The sequence below is a fragment of the Epinephelus moara genome, chromosome 22 (genome assembly GCF_006386435.1).
Source record: "Epinephelus moara isolate mb chromosome 22, YSFRI_EMoa_1.0, whole genome shotgun sequence".
Taxonomy (NCBI): domain Eukaryota; kingdom Metazoa; phylum Chordata; class Actinopteri; order Perciformes; family Serranidae; genus Epinephelus; species Epinephelus moara.
In genome coordinates, this window is record NC_065527.1 from 25,242,056 (window position 1) to 25,259,689 (window position 17,634).

A 17,634-nucleotide genomic window follows, 5' to 3' on the forward strand; every position below is an offset into this window, starting at 1 on the left:
ACTTTAAATGTAAACAAGGTGCTACAGTGCATAAAAAGCACTAGAGTATGGCTTGTTTGTGCTAGGGGAAGATCCCCCCGACCTACCTACAGACGTCTGAGCTAAGCCCCGAATGTCCTCAAGTTCTAGAAACGCCCCTGAAACACCTAACTAGCATGGGGCTGCTCTCACTGGATTTCCCTTAGTAAAGAAGAATAAGGGCAAATGTCAAAAGGTGGAAAACAGGGGATTCATTTATTATATGTAGTGATAAATATTTTTGTTAATTAACTGACCCCTGGCCTTCTGTCATTTTGCAAAAGTGGCCCCCGGGCAAAGCAAGCAGAGTAACCCTGTGCTACACACCGTCTGCATGTACTGCTAATAAATATGTCCCATAGATCTCAAGCGCTCACACTAGACACTACACTTCCTTGGGTCCTCTGCTATACACCTGCCAAATCAATCGGATGAACGGTTGTTGAGTAAACTGAAGGACAGAGAGAGACTTCTTATGCAGTATTGTCTAAATAATGCTTCGCTTATGATAAAATACAGGAATAATATGTTCGTTCTCACCCCTCTGCATGATGGCATGTTTAGTGTAGGTTGTAGTCCAGTGCCTGACCTATTGCCTGCAGACAGAGCTGTAGTTTTGTGACTCTCTCTCCTGCAACCCTCCCTTCCTCCTGAGTCCCAGAGGCTGTGGCAGCTGGCTACATACATATTTCTCTCCCTTTATGTCTTTATCATTTTTCAGTTCTTTTTCTCCCATTTCTCCTCTTTTATTTTATAGCTGAGGAGAAACCACATTGGGTGCATAATGTGGCCTTGTATCATACAGTAGACACAGTGTCATATTACTACCACATTGTAAATTGCTCTGGATAATGGCCTCTGCAAAGTAACAGGAATGTTGCCCATATGCTCTATTATTCCAAAACTAGTTGTCAGTATCACACGAAGCAGTTAGCATAGGGATCACTTTCCTTTTCATTTTTGTCTTGTGTGCGATTATTGAATAAAAAGCATTGACAATACAATACAATACAATACAACAATTGAAATATATAATTAAATCTATTATTTATTTATAGTGGATTGGTTAAAACACAAAGGCAAAAAATCACAGTACAAGTGTAGAGAAGTTGTTTGGAGCATGACAGAAGATGAAATGTCAAGTTTTAATTTTAAAAGGTGAGTTTGAAGAGACTCTACCAAGAGTGAAGCAGTTTTCCCAGGTGGATGGGGTGGCTGCAGAGAAGGCTGTGTTACTCCAGGTACAGTACTTGGCCCTGGGTGGAGGAGAGTGGATGCTGGCTGGCATGTAGGAAGGACTGTACTTTGGTGGGCCGGGCTATGGAGGGATGATCTGGTCACCACCGCAGTAATGAGTGAGGAGCAGCAGAGTTCTGGATACGCTTAAGATTTTAAGGACATTGGAGAATATATTACTGCAGTATTCAAGTCAGGATGTGGCAGTTTTCGGCAGCACAGAAGGACAGGGCTTTATTTTCCAAGCAGAAAAGCTCAGTTTTTGTCAATTTGATTTGCATAGTGTTTGAATGAAAGATGGCTTTCTTCCCACCTGATTTGTTTTTGACATTTGAATTATTAATGCTGGTACAGGTTTAGTCATAAAGGGTTCCACATATTAAAAAAATATTATATGAGAAGCATTTTAATATACAAATGGAATGGCTATAGAGTATATTGCTTAGTAATATTCTTTTTTAAGTATTTTTAAGAGCATTTTTGCCTTTATTTGAAAGTGGCTAGTTAAGAGGTGAGGAGAGAAAGAGGATGCATGGCACGAAATCGCAGACTGTTCAAAAGAAGTGGACATAGTCACTGTGATGTCACCCATTAGTTTGTGGACTACTGTTCCGAGGAGTCCCGAGTTAAGGGCTGTTGCAGTGAAGAAATTTCCCCTGCAGTGATCTAGGGTGACGGGTGGCTTTTTTTTTTGCAAATTACTTAGTTTATTCTTAATTTAGTGCCATATGAAGAAGATTTATTGTCAGGCTTTTATTAGGCATATTGCTGCTTTGTAAATGCTAAGGATGACACAGTTTGAATACAAATATACTTGTTTATTGTTGATTGCAGAAGGGCAAATAGGAGCAATAAGTGGTGCAGCATTTTTCCAGCTGGGATGCTTTGCTTGCGTCTGGTTGCTATGATACGGAATACCTGCAGAAGTGAAAATGTTGGCACAAGAAAAGTCTGAAACTTGCAGGGGGACAGGACGGACCCACCGATCCGTGTGGCACTCAGCACATAATAGCAATAATGCGGTTGAGGCAGTTGCTTGTTATCCCTTGCGGCTGACTTGTCAATAGCATTGCATTGTAATATTGTGCTTATCGCAACAGCCCTATGTGAATATGGCATTTTGGCCGTTGCCATCTTGTTGTTTTTGGTGACCATATTTGGATGAAAGGCTGGAGCTGTGGAGGAGCCAGGGGTGGATCTAAATGAAAACCCGAGGACACTGCCATGGTAGCGACGTGTCAATCAAAGTAGCCACGCTGTAAAGCATATGCTGCTTTATCGTCTATTTTGCTTTGAATAGGATCAGAATTTACAAAACGAAATGCTGTATTAGAGCAACTTGAAACTCATGATTAAGACCATTATTTCGTTAGGAAAATGTTTACTGAGGTAATAAATCAAGTGAGTAGTAGAGTTATTGGCCAGAATCAAAGTGGGACATTGTAATCACAGTGTTTGGTATGCATTTTAAATATGAGGCCACAAGGTGCGCTGTAATATATTATTTACTTTATTTCCATTGTTTCCTTGTTATTCTTAATTTATGCATTTAAAAGCTGAAAGTGAAACAATATTAATTCCTGATACATGGTACACAGCGCAATTACATTTCATTTTACATTGGCAGTGATAGTTATCAGTGAAGCTTATTGCTTTTTCCATGATTTCCCATGCATAGATGTGTGTGTGTGTGTGTGTGTGTGTGTGTGTGTGGGTGTGTGTGCGTGTGCTGTTATTGTCGAGACAGTCGCTTCTGTCATTCAGGTCTAGTTGTGCTCGATGAGGTGTGCATGAGAATGAAAAGTATTGACAGTGGCCTGTTAGCGCTTTGGCGGCTAATCCATAACCTTGGTCAACCACACACTTGTGCTAATGACGCATACACACACATACCGGAGCGCACAAGCTTCTACTGACACCTGACCTTTACAGGAAGCAGAGCGAAGATCAACTGACCAGAAGTTGCTGTCAATCTACGAGCATCCACCCTCCCTCCTGCTTCCCCTCTATCCCTAACCTCTTCGTTTTCACTCAGTCAATACTCATTGAATGGTTAGTGTTTAGTATACATGTGGGGTGAGGGTATGTAATGGGATGAGGCAGAAAGAGAGGACAAGGGGAGAACACTGAGTGAAAAGCAGTTTTGTTAGTGGGAATAAATAAGAATCACACATGTAGGCAAAATGGAGGGTGAGACGAAATGCAACGGAGGAACGACTCAGGCAGGGTGAAGCTGATGGGAATATGAGTGAGAGGAGGGGCCTGGGACATGATAGGGTCGAGGAGAAGCAGATTTGCTTATCAGACAATTTAAAACGCACACACACATATAAGCAGTCGGCGACTCAGAGTGGTGCCATCTTGGTAAATACAGCTTTGATGATAGTGGTATCCCGCTGAGCCCGATGCCTTGACATGAAGAGAGAGAGCCTGCTGAGCAGTGCGTGTGTGTGTGTGTGGGAGACACTGGGTGGGTGTGAGAAACTCTGTGGCCTGTGTCTCTATTTATGTCTCCGTATTAGACTCTGGCTATCTGAGACATAAATAGGAAAAAAGGATAGCAATATGAAGACATCAAATCTGTGTGTGTGAGTGTGTGTCCCAACTACACAATCAACTCCTCTTATCACTCTGCATAGATTGGCTCCATATTGGATGTTTAATATTTAACTATATCTGTCCTCCTGGGGGATCGGGGGATTGGAGAAAGGTGGGAGGAGGCAGTGTCTGCATAGAAACACACAAACACACACAAAGCAGTGCTGACTTCTACAGATTTAAGTGTACACACAATCAGTCTTTCCATCAAAACACACAATGTGCAATCAAGAGCACACAAATGAGATGAAAAAATATTCAGACAACATCTAGTGTCAAAACATTACATGTTTCTGCAGACTGTACACATGCCCAAAAATAACTACATTAGAAACAATTAGTTGTTTATTAGAATAGCTGATTGATAGTCAATTACATAACTCAGTCATGAAGCAAAAATGCCAAGTGTATACTGGTTCCATCTTCTTCAGCTTGCATTAACTATATTTGTGGCCACTCAGAGGCCGCAGAAACAAGCTGTAAACACATCAGTGGCACATTTGTTATGGCTAACTTGTCAGCAAACAGTTGCTTATTTACACATGTAGCAGACGCGGAGCAACATTAGCATTCATCAGGAGTCATGTTTGGTGCTGAGCAGATAGTGTACAGTGGGTTGAAATGGTTCTGAAAACAGCTTCCTGCTGCGCCTGGGAACAATGCTGATGAGGCTGCAAAACCAAAACACTGAGCTGAAAGAAAGCTCCGTAGGTTTATCACTGAGAACTTCCCCTTTACCATACACAGTCATTTAATCCATTGTTAATATTACAATGTTGATTATAGCAGCTTTGAATTTAAAGTCCCAATCAAAAATATATTTTTGAGGTGTTTTCACATTGTTTTACTGAAGGGGGACATGTCTTTGGACATCCCTAAAATCTGAGATTCAAATACCCGCTATCTTAAATTCAAATACAAGCTAGATTAGGCACGTCACTAAAACAACAGCATGTCACTATCTAATACGGGAAACACATATCGACGGGTGAACAGACTTTGACACAAACGCCAGTAAAAAAAAATCCTGAAACCTCCTGAGACTGCTCATCTGAGTCTGTGTCTGACTAAGGCTCAAACGTGTATGACTAAATCTCAGATGTTTCCTCTAACATGATTACTAGCCATCTTTCATCAGTCAATCAATCACCGGTCTAGCCATAGTAGCACCAAGCTAGCGCTAAGCAGCAGTGGTTGGCGAAGCGGAGGCTAGATCCAGAATTTCTTAATGAGGGTGAAAGTAGAGCTGCTTCCAGCCCCTTTTCAGTTTCTTCTTTTTTACTTTTTATGTGGGAAACCATGTTTAACAAAATGTTAATAAATTAATTGATATTTTTACATACTTTAAAACATGCTTGCTGCATTTTGTATCATTGTAGATTGAGTGTCATGGGGCTTTAGACTGTTGGTTGAACAAGTATAGCTAAGATGTTACTTTGGTATCTAGGAAATTGTGATTGGCATCTTCACTATTTCCTACATATCTACAGATTAATTAATGGTAAACAATCATTAGTTGCACAGTATAGAGTATATTGTATTCTTTGTTGCGTGCTTACACTATAAATCCACTGTAGTCATTCGAATATGCACTTTGACACACTATTAATCTACTAGTGTATCTGTTTTGTAATGTAATCTAATGTAATCCACACACAGAGCAGATCTGAGCACATTCACATCAACAGCCACCAGATAACAATCATGCAAACTGCCATCCAGTGCACACAACATTAATCTAACCCCCACTCCTTTGTTATACTTAAAGTGCAGGTCCATGCGTGTACATTACAGCACATAATTCTGTATGCATGCTTTCCCACATTAACTTGCAGGGAGTCTAGTGTGGTGCGTTCCTTGCCATGCACGATATGAAATGACATGCATGCAATTACATACACATGAATACACAGTGAGTCATTGTTATTTAGCTGGGTTTACCTACGAGCCAACCCCCACTCGCAGACACACTGACTCAGATATTCGCTCATGCACATATAAATGCTCAGATTTTCTCGCAGATAAGCAGAAGAGGCATTTAAAGGGTGGGTTCAAATGAGCTCACAGAGCACAAGATAGCATCTCCAGAATTAGTCATAAAAATTAAAATATTTACTATCATACTGTAATACCAAGAAAGTAGGGACATTTTCAAATTTGAGAGGCTGGAACTTGCAAGCTCTTGGCATTTTCCTTGAAACTGACTTAAATCTAAAATCATATCTTATCTTGCCAATTTTCCACCGGCTCCTTTAACATCCAAGTGATGTAGGCATGGACGTTTCCAGTTGCCTTTCTGTCAGCTTTACTAAACCTGTGATAAATTTATGCTCTTATATCTATTTTGCAAGTCTTGTTGGTGCTTTTTTTGGTTGCTGTTGGACAGTGGTGGTGTGTAGCTGTGAGTTACTCATGGGGATTAGGAAATCAACTCACCAGTCATTGTTTTTAAATGTAAACATCAGCAAACGCAGAGGAAAAGATGGAGACAATTGGCACCAGCCAAAGTAGCATCCTGCTAGCTGGTGTACAGGCGTTGGATTATAAACTGCAGGACCTCTGTGCTGCATCAGTTTCCATGGGATATCAGGAAGTGTAATATCCTTTGTTTCACCAAAACTAAGCTTAATCCCGGACGCTGCCATTCAGCCAAGTGACTCTTTTTCTATACGCTGATCTGACAGAGCACAGGACGCTGGTGAGAGAAGGGGAGGAGACGTGCTTCATGTGATTAAGGGTTTGTGTGACAGTAGGAATGTGAGGTGCTGTCCTATTCCTGCTTGCCCTGCACCGCAAGGGGAAAAAAACACTTCAGATCACCGCTATGGGTCGTTCAAAGGCAGCAGGGCAGAGCTGCTGGCCGTATATAGGAGAGTAACCATGCGGTCATCTCACTGAGGTTGAGATATGTAAGCAAATCATGGCACATGCCCCCAATGACACGAAACATGGAGCCAATCAGAGTCTCTCAGAGTCTGTGGTGGATTTAATTTGCAAAACAACAGAAGCAGCTGCACCCAAATCTACATTTAAACCAATCCACAACCAGAAACCATGGATTACCAGAACCATCCAGGATGCCATAAACACAAGCACTGCAGCCAGTCTGTAAACGTAGACACCTACAAAGCAGCAGCCTACAATAAAAGAAGAGGCAACAAAAAAGGGCTGAATTGTAATGCACAAGGACAAAGGAGCCGATGGGATAACATCTTACTGCAGTTGTACCTTGTATGATTTCATGTGGCGAATAAATGAATAACTGACTGATAGACAGACAGACACATATTCACACATAGACATGGTCATTTGCCATTGTGTAATAATCCAAGTCATGTCCATATGCAAACGTAAACCTACACTACAACTTTTTCATGGTTCCCTGTGGAACCTACACTGAACAAAAATTTAAACACGTTTGTTTTTGCTCCCATTTTTCACAGGTTTAAGTTAAATAGCTAAGACAATTTTTCATGCGCACATCAGTGACAGCATTTACCTTATGCAGCGCGACACATCTTCTTTACATAGAGTTGAGCAGGTTGTTGATTTTGGCCCGTGGAATGTTGCCACACTCCTCTTCAATGACTGTGTGAAGTTGCTGGATATTGGCAGGAAGTGGAACACTCTGTCGCACGCGCTGATCCAAAGCATCACAGGCACACTCAATGGGTGGCATTACTGGTGGGTACGCAGACCATGCAAGAACTGGGGTTGTTTTCAGCTTCCAGGAATTGTGTACAGATCCTTGCAACAAGGGGCCGTGCATTGTCATGCTGCAACATGACGTAATCGGTCTCAGGATCTCATCACAGTGTCTCTGTGTTTTCAGATTGCCATCAATAAAATGCACCTGCGGTCTTTGTTCATAGTGTAATGTCAGCCCATACCATAACACCCAGGTGAGCAGTTGCACACTCAAGATGGTGACTCTTGTGCGTGCATAAAAAAAACTCCTAGATCTCTAACTTTAACCTGTAAAAAATGGGAGCAAAAACAAAAGTCTTGCCTTTAAATTTGTGTTCAGTGTGTATGACACAAGACAGCAACAAACACACGAAGATACGAAGCAGAGGGAGACAGAGGGGGAGTGAAGGAGGGACACAGCAGGCCTGGTCGTTTGTTGTTGGAAACAAAGTGCTGTTAAATGATTTACTTGTTCCCTGTATTTAAGTACATTCCCTCATTAAAGAGGAACAGCAGCCGGAAGACTAGCCAGCTAGACAGACCAACTGGTGCACATACATACTTCATGCACAAGCTGACTTGTAGCCATATGTCATCAAATACACAAAAACGCATATGCACAAACACACACAAACAGCACTCACAGAGAGAGAGAGAGAAGTGGGTCAGACTAACCAGCTCAGTCTCACTACACTTGCAACATACAAGAGGTCCCTACTGTCTCATATTAGATACTACACATACAGACACAGCACTTGCACACACACGCATAACCAGAAAAGTATTAATGTATTCTCACTCCAATATGCCCAAACAAAACAATATTTACTCAAGGGGAAGTAAATATAGTAACTTATGAATGCAACACACACTTTCAGTTACACATTTATTTACTCCCGTGGCCCAAACACATTAATACACAGAGGAGTTGTACATCTTTACAGATAAAATCTACAAAAATTATTTACTCATGCATAGCTAAATGGATGTGTTAACCTGAATCCTAATCTCAGTGCTAGATTTGGACACAAAATCCCTCAGAAATACATTGTGTAAATCTCTTTAACCATAGTGATTGATGTTTTGGCTCGGGGATTCGTTACAAATGTACATCAACGCTCCATGCTGGAGATTTGTGCTGCTGCTGCACACGAATCCATCCCACACACACATGTATACGCACAGCAGTGGCAACAGCAAAGCTCTATCAACAGGTGGAGGAGTATCAGAGCAGAACCGTGGCCAAACAAGGCCGCCTTTCAGTAAACTGACGCTAGTGTTTGTGTACAGTATGTGTGTGTCCGTTTGGCATGTTTTGACACGCTCATATTGAACACACTCACACAGTGACATCCATTCAGATCTTGATGTCCAGGGCTGAGTGTAGCAGTGTTAATTGCCGCCAACATCAGCAATGAAATCTCCAATTTTCTCATCCAGGGAGCAAAGAGAGGCCTGCATCTCGTCGCTCACGGAGGGTTAAATAAATGACTAAGTGAGTGAGAAGATTAATGGCAGGCATATTTTACACTGACATCGCCTCTGCAAATAAACAAGCAGAGAGCTGGTTGCAGAGACGAGCGAGAGCTGAGAGGACAGAGAGGAGAGAGCAGGACCTAGAGGAGGGGGTGAGGAGCAGAGTGAACTCTCCCATAAGAGCCTGTTTGTCTCCCCATCTGTTTACTCCACTGTGCAGTTCTTTACTGTGAGACCGTTACACCACCCGTCCGTTGCTGTTCCACTCAGCAGATGAAGGCGAGCATTGATGCAGAGGTTTCCATTTGGCTTCTTTTTCATAGCGCGAGTATGAAATATGAGTATGAAGTGGCGGAGCTCGGCGAGGGTGACGTATGGCAGCAACCAGTGGGAGTAGTGCACTCAAAATTTCTTACTTTGGCACCAGTTCAAACCTCCTTGTCTACAACACAAATCAATAGAGAACAGAGATTAGAGCATATTTACTCATGAGCTCAGTGATGGATATATTTTCCACCATACAGTAGCTATCTGTAGCGGTGCCAATGTGTCAGTGAAAGGGGGAGGCCTTGGAAGATTTATTACTGCACATAATCAGAACCATTATGACTAAATATCAGAAATAGAAAGCCACTAAAGTCCTGGTTTATTTTATGTTTGACAGATGTTAAATATTATATATCAAACGAGGCATGTGTTGCTACACTGGCAGGCTATTTATGAGATTTCTTTTCGCAATCATGTAGTTATTTCAGTACTTTGGGGCTGGTGCTTTTCTGTTGCCATCTGCCCAACATTCAATATATTGATCGCTGACATTTCAGTGGACACTGGTCAATTTTTCCTAAAAGCTCTTCTTCTCCTCCTGCTCCCTTTTCTTGTTTTAACAGCAAACTCTCCTCTGACTTTAATTCCTTTTTTAACTTTTAAGTGTTTGACGATTATTAGCTTTGTAAAACGAAAAGAAACTAATGTGTGTATTGCATTCTCCCAGAAATGGTATTTCTATGCTTTATCTCAGTTTCAGCCAACCAGAGGCTCACTGTCAGCAAGAGTTTCTGATGTCCAAGTGTGAAATGGGGGAGTTGGGGGTTGATTTCCTGCATTCTGATGAATTTTTCTGCATCAATTTATGGTGTAAATGTAAAAAACCTATGTCTTAGCATCTATCTAAACACATTTGAAGTGCATTTTAAGAAATGTGCAAATAGAAAAATATATCTTGACAGCCAGATAAAGTTGGTGTTAATTTTGTTAGCAAAAACTACAACAAATATGTTCATCAATTACCTTTTTTGCCAAGACCAATATGACAAACATACTTAGATGGCACCGACACTTTGTTGACGAAAAAGACATCACTAAAATGTAGTTCAAAAAAAATAAAACTTAAACTTAACTTAACTTAAAACTTTATTTATTTTCATTGACAAAAAAAGAGGAGCTTAAATATTTAGACTGTTTTGTTCAGGAACATAGTTTCAATTCTGACCATGGTCGGAAAGCACAGGGGAGACACTTTGTTTTTGTCTCCAGGGACGTAGTCGATGCTCACTCTGGAACTAACCCCCGTCACTCCCCTCAGCAGCCGGGAAACAAGGCACGGACAAGATTAAATTAAAAAAATAGCTGCAAAAATGAACACTAGATCAGGTCACATCTTACTCTGCCTCTAGTACATATTTGCATGCACTTGCAGGATACATATACACGACTATCCTATTGAACCAATTATTACTCTTCAGAACAGCTTGAGAGATTCATCTTAAACTTCACCCCATTCCCATTCCTGCTTTTAAAAACAACTAAGCCTCAAGGTCTTTTGCTGTATTCTGTTAAGTCCTGTATTCTTTTATGTTTTTCTGCTTATATACGCTGTTTTTCTGCTCAAATAAACTGAAGTGAACGACATAGATTAATGTATTATAATCGTTCTTCTCTTTGTTAGGTTTGATTACCAGGAGCTCCTCCACAACTCCACTTTCTGTTTGGTGCCTCGAGGTCGACGTCTGGGCTCCTTTCGCTTCCTAGAGTCTCTGCAGGTAATTATATATTTCTCAATGTGATACACACCACCACCAGTATTCATCATTGAAGTCTGGTTAGCATTATGATCATGCTGTAGACCTGTATTCTTCAACTTTAAAGGCCTCGAATACCTATTTCAATCAGCTTTTTTTACCAACGGCACTGTGATCAACCAAAACATCTCTGCTTCCACTGTCAGTGTGAATGTGTTCAGTTCAAGTCTGCCACCACAGCCTCTAGATTTGTCAATATTTGACTTTTATCATGCAGTTTTCAGGGCTTTAAAAGGAAAGTTACCCCCAAAATCAAAAATCTATATTTTTCCTCTTACCTGTAGCGCTGTTTATCAATCTAGTTTGTTTTGGTGTGAGTTGCAGAGTGTTGGAGATATCAGCTGTAGAGATATCTGCCCTCTCTTGAGTATAATGGAACTAGATGGCACTCGGCTTGTGGTGCTCAAAGTGCCAAAAAATACATTTGAAAAACTCAACAGTAATATCTCCTTCCAGAAATCATTTACTCACGATAATCCACAGACCTTGTTGTGAGCAGTTTCATGTAGGAACTATTTTCTTTGCATCAGACTACACATGCTAACTGTACCACCGCACAAAAGGAAGTATCTCCAACACATGGCAACTCACACCAAAACAATTTAGACTGAAAAATAACACTACAGGTAAGAGGTAAGAAATGTGTTTTTGATTTTGGGATGAACTGTCCCTTTAAGAAAACCCTAACTAGCCCATCACATAATCTACTGTGCACCACACGCAATAATTGACATTATGTAATATTGTGTGTTTTAGCAATACTGTGTCAAATACAGTAACATAACACTGACAAGTAACACTGATTTATATTCTTTGTCACACTGTGTTCCTGTCAGAGTACTTACAACTCCAGTGTCTCAGAGGTCCACATAAACAACAGCTCAAATCTCTATGCACTACATGCCAACACAGCAATCATCCTAACAACATTAGCTGCAGCATTTTCCTCTGGATAACACTGTTAGAAGGACCAAATTACACATTTCCAGGAAACGGCTCTGATTCAGTGAGTTCGTATACAGTTGGGTCAACAAGGAAGTGCACAGGATGCAGAATGTTTATGTTCCAGAGCCGTGGTTTATGTAGTCTTTTGGTTATCGACACCTTAATGGTCACATCTGTAAGTGTTTTTCCCCCAGACCATTGTGTTGTGTTGAGTGCAGATCTGACCATAAAGGCTTTATTTGCTATTTGCAAGGCCTTTTAAAGCACAATGGGTCCATTAACACACACACACACACACACACACACTTACACAAACACAAACACTGAAACCGTTCGTTTAAGTCCATCAGTGAATATGTACAAGTACACAAACAATGGAGAAACCGCCAAGGCAGCGGGGCGAGAGGACAGTTAAAACCAGACCGTCTGTTGTAATTCTCTTTCTGCCACCCAAGTCGACGGTCTCACACCAGTGCAGGAAGCAGTAGTGGCTGTTTTTAGATTCGCCGTACACTGAACCCTCTGGCTGCTACAATGTTCCCTGGCCACACTGCTCTCCGGGGTGTGGGTGTGTGTGTGTGTGTGTGTGTGTGCATGAATGGTCCGGAAGCATCCATAGGAGTGGCAGCCTGCCCCACCGCTGATGTCTGCTGAATGGACAAATCCACACACACAACCCACTTGGCTTGGCAGCAGGCAGCAGTCATGGTCCCTTTCTCCTCCTGTCTTTTTTCTTTGTCCTCCCTTTCTCTCTCCTAGTCTTTTCCTCCCTGCCCTTCTCTCTCTCTTTTCCATTGGAGGCACTTTTTCAAGATTTTTCGGTTGTGTATTTTTTTTATTTTGGTGCCAGCCAAGCCCACAAAAGAACTGGCAATTACCAGTACCAGTGTGGTAGGAAACTTGCTGCCAGCTTTCCAATATACACACAGACACACATTTGCACACACACATTTACTTAAACCCTCCCCCTTCTCTATCTCCCAATGCAAACAAACCAAAAACAACTACACAGCACACAGGCGTTCTTATTACCCCACCTCCAGGCAGGGAGGGCTTTAAAGGTTTGAAACTAACCCTCACAGTTCCTCGTCTCTCCAGCAGAAGACTCAGGCAAGCCGTGGGCCACATTTCAAATTTAGAGGCCTTGGATTATCACTCTGGGAGTCTTCCTGTGACCTCGTTGTAACCTGCAGCTCATTCTGACACACACGCACACACACACACATACAAGCCTCCCTATTTGTTCGAGTGTCCTTCAGCAGGTTTATTCTCGGATGAAATGCAGGAGTATGGAAGCCCCGGTGGGCCAGAGAGAGCGTTTGATCTCCACCAATTTCTGCTGCCGCTGCTGCTGTTCTCTGGTGGTTTAATTAGAAAAAAAAAAAAAAAAAAACACCTGGACCTATCAACACTCCAGACCACTGTGAGTAGAAATAGGAAGAGAGCAGAATGGGATGAGAGTGCAGCAAAGAGAAATGGAAAAAGGAGTACAGAGAGAGAAACCCAGAGTGAGAGGGGGGAGACCAAAGGAGGGATTGGAAAGCAAAAAAAAAAAAGTGGAACAACATCAAAAACCTGTCAGTAAGCGAGGGGATAAGGCAACATCAAAAATCGCCTTTAATAAAGCATGATGCCTCCATGTGCAACCGGTTCCTTCTTATTCTCCTCCCGTTCCCTCATCCCTCTCTTCTCCTTCCCTTTACCTCCTTCCCTGCATATGTCCCCTCAGTGGTTGTAAGCAATTAGTACACAAAGAGTCAGCCACATCTGAGTGTGCATGTGTATGAGTGACAGTCTCTAACAAACCTCCAGGGCTCCCTGGGAAAGAAGAGATAGGAGTTATTACTCATTCCAGCCAACCTATTGGAGTCTCATACACTCACACTCAGCTGCTCATACACACATGGGTATTGATCACATTGCTTGCTCGGCCTGGGATATCACAGTGCCAAGCAGCTGGGCCTGAACTCATACAGATTGCATTATATTCGTGCAGCTGTATCATGTCATGTTATAATGTTTACTGCCAAAGATGAGCTGGCAGGAAGCGAGGAACCCAGCAGCTGATCACAATTAAAGGGATATATATGCAATTGTGCAGTGTGCTCTGCGTGTTATCAGTTGGATTATGGGTGTCACTGTCTCTTTAAGACTCTCTACATTCTTATACCTGTGTGTGTCCAGGCGGCGTGTATCCCAGTGCTGCTGAGTAATGGTTGGGAGCTGCCGTTCTCTGATGTCATACAGTGGAACCAGGCGGTCATTGAGGGAGATGAGAGATTACTACTACAGGTAACACACTGAGGCATTTAATCATGCTCATTTAAAGGTGCACACCAACACAGACACACAATTATGGCATCCTGATGGCCGGATTGACCTTTAGGATATCTAAAGGTAAGGTTAAAATCTATTGGAGGGAAGGATGAGCAGTTTTTGTGTTGGCACACACCCAAAAGTCATGTCTCAGTTGTGTTACAATGAATGAGTTCATCTTGTGTTAAGAAAACCTCAGAGGATGATTCTAGTAATAGAAAGAAACTGAAAGAAAATGCAAATGAGTTGCTGACTGTGCACCTGAGTACTTAAATTCAAGGAATCAATATCTACACATCTTCCAGCCATGTTTTTCAGTCATTTATCTCACGTGTATCGAACAGAACAGGTTTGCTTCTATTTTAAACCAACACGGTGCACAATGCTGCATAGCAGTTTAAGTTTCACTCACCCTGCATGCCTTTAACTGTGAAACTTTTTTATGCTTCAGGTCATTTTCTTCTGTTTTATGCGCGTAACTACAGTGATTACAGTGATACAGCCCTGAGCAATGCCAAAACACCAAAGACCTACACTCAATACAGTGCCTGAATGCATCCTATGTAGACACTGACCTGTGGTACGTGTCCACAGGATCAGTCATTTCCACGCTTACCATTCACTGTCTATATAAGCAGCTGTGCATTCTGGTAGCACAGTGTTGGGTTTCAAGAGATGGGCTGCCAGCTCCTTATTTGCATAAAGTTGAATCTAGGCTGCTTTATGCAAATCAGGGGCATCCAGCATGACTCGGCACCTCTGGAAACTATCGAGCAACTTTTCAAGTAACCATCGTCAATCTAAAATGAAGACAGATTGAGCAGCTTCGTGACTTACATCTTGCCTCAGATGTATTCAGAAACACATTTCAGTGAACTGTTGTCATGAGAAAGTTTCCAAAAGAGCCACCAAGTTGGTCCGGTTAAAAATCTGGCAGCAGACAGCCCACAGGCCCAGTGGCACGCCAATCAAGCGTCCAATGCTGGGAAGTGGCCTTGTATTGAGAAAATGCCCCCGTGGACACATACCATCAGAGGTTGTGTTAGACTTTCCCATTGTCCCCTGCATCCCCCAAAATCTACACCTATACAAATTGGGTTATTTATGCGTAATCCAGGTCAATATTTTCCTCTGTACAGCCGCATATAGAGGCTGTACCTTGAGTTAAATGTGCGCATAGTCATTGAATGAGAGATGGAATTAAGTAACAGAAGCTACTACAATAGAGGCTAGCTCGGACATGACGTCATCTCTTTGGCTCTTGTTTACCTGTATCAAACGGTGCAGTTATAAGTTGGGGACCCTTTCATATTAAACACCCATGGAGACCTTAATCCAGCTTCAGTTCAAAAGCACTCGCTCACTTATCCTCTGTCTCCTCTCACACAGACAAACACGTCCACACAAATAAACACAATGAGCAAAGCCGGCTCAGCCTCGGCTACAACCTTTATCACTCTCCCTCACACAAGGTACATCATGTCTCCTCTGCATTGATCTCGACCAGTAGAGGACATGAATTGGCATTCAGCTAATGAACAGGAACGAACAAGCCCCCAAGAGCTCGGAGCAGGGGAGACATTTTCAAATTAGGGCAGAATTGGACCGAATGAGCTGACCTCATCAGTGGCATTTCTGCACACCTGCAAAACTCTATAATACGCACGCAAATATTCACACTGTCTATGATGTGGGGTTAAGGAGTGTGAGGTTCTCGCAGAGGAGGCTGAGTGGGGGCAGACACTTCAGACAACCTGACGGCGACGCTATAGTGAGACTGTCCTTCAGATGTACTTTGGGGAAAGAAAGGAAGAACGTAAGGACAGGGAGAAAGAGGGAGCAAGGTGAAGTAATGAAATGTGGAGGAAAGGGGATATGTGAAGACAAACTGAGATTGAAAGAACAAAGTTGAATTTTAAAATATAGGCGAGAAAAAGAGATTTAGCGGCCTCCTGGTTTCTTTAACTGGCGCTCATTAGAAAATGTGTTAGCTGTGTGAAGACAAAAGGGTTTAAAGGAGTCAGCTGCTCCCACTTTCCTCAGTTCAACATGGCTTTCTTCCACTTTGATTGAGCCGCTGAGCTTAACTCTCTAAGTGATTAAATCAATTTTGGTGATTCACTTGAAACCCCCGAATGTGGTCCTTACTAATTAAGGTCTAATTATCTGAACAGCAGACCCCAAATCAGCTCTGTGTCAAATGTGTTTTTTAAGAGGCCAGATTAAGCAACCACTCGATGCAGTTTACACAGTTCTGATCACTTAAATGCTATTTCTTTCTTTTTCTCCTTTCTAGTCTATTTTAAGAGACACGACTCGCTTTAAAAACCAAAGTAAAACTCTTTGTGGCTATTTTTCTCTGTTCTATTAAATTTATTTCACTGCATGACTCTTCTCATCTTTTGTCTGCAGGTGCCATCCACAGTGAGAGCGGTGGGGAATGAGAGAGTCCTGGCCCTCAGACAGAGGACCCAGATGCTGTGGGAAGCCTACTTCTCTTCTGTGGACAAGATAGTCCTCACCACACTGGAGGTTAGACTCAACCATAGCACATTCAGGATGAAAGTCTTTATAAAATATGTGGCCCCAGAAGCTTGGCTGATGCAATGACTACCCCCAGGGCTGGTTGGTGAACTACTGTAGCCGCTGAGCTAACCTCTTGACACACTAGGCAGCTGGGAACATGCTAGTGCAGTTTTTTTTCCATACTGTGCCATATCTTGCCACTGGCATTTTTTCCCTCAGGGCTGAGCATTATTTCTTAAAAAAAAAAAAAAAAGTTATCGAAGAGGAGGAAAAAGTTAAACAAACCTGCTGTTTGGTCGCAAAAAAAACAACTGCCAGTTAGCTCTTTTTGTTACAGGACAATAAGTTTATTCAAAAGACGTATGAGCGACCAAGTCAGGGAATATGTTCATGTCAGCCTGTTACTTGTAATTCCTAATTGGAGATATCAGGAATTTCCGACAGCTACAGAATTTCTCATTTGGTGACTGGAACTATAAAAGAGTCAACAAACCTGTGGAAAAATGGCTGCAATGTCACCATTGCCCTGCAATGCAAAAAAATCCACAGCAATTATTTTTTTTGCTTCAAAATCTGTTTGTAAATCAATTATTTACCCTGTGTTCCGCTGAATTTGTAAAGAAACCTTTTTTTCTCGCATGCCTCCATGTTGAACGAAGAATCCAAAAAAGGAGAAAGTGATTGATGAATTGAAGTCATTGTAAAACATAACTATCTTTAAAGCCAGACTCCATTGTCAAAAACAGTAATT

General features: G+C 42.0%; 1 protein-coding gene across 1 annotated transcript in view; it reads left to right on the forward strand.

Annotated features, from left to right (window-relative positions):
- Positions 1 to 17,634, forward strand: part of LOC126383730 (exostosin-1c) — a 107,968-nt gene that overhangs the window by 75,333 nt on the left and 15,001 nt on the right. The window contains exons 3-5 of the mRNA XM_050034367.1: positions 10,964 to 11,057; positions 14,226 to 14,333; positions 16,770 to 16,889. Of these exons, the coding sequence (XP_049890324.1) occupies positions 10,964 to 11,057; positions 14,226 to 14,333; positions 16,770 to 16,889 (322 nt within the window). The remainder of the gene's footprint in view (positions 1 to 10,963; positions 11,058 to 14,225; positions 14,334 to 16,769; positions 16,890 to 17,634) is intronic.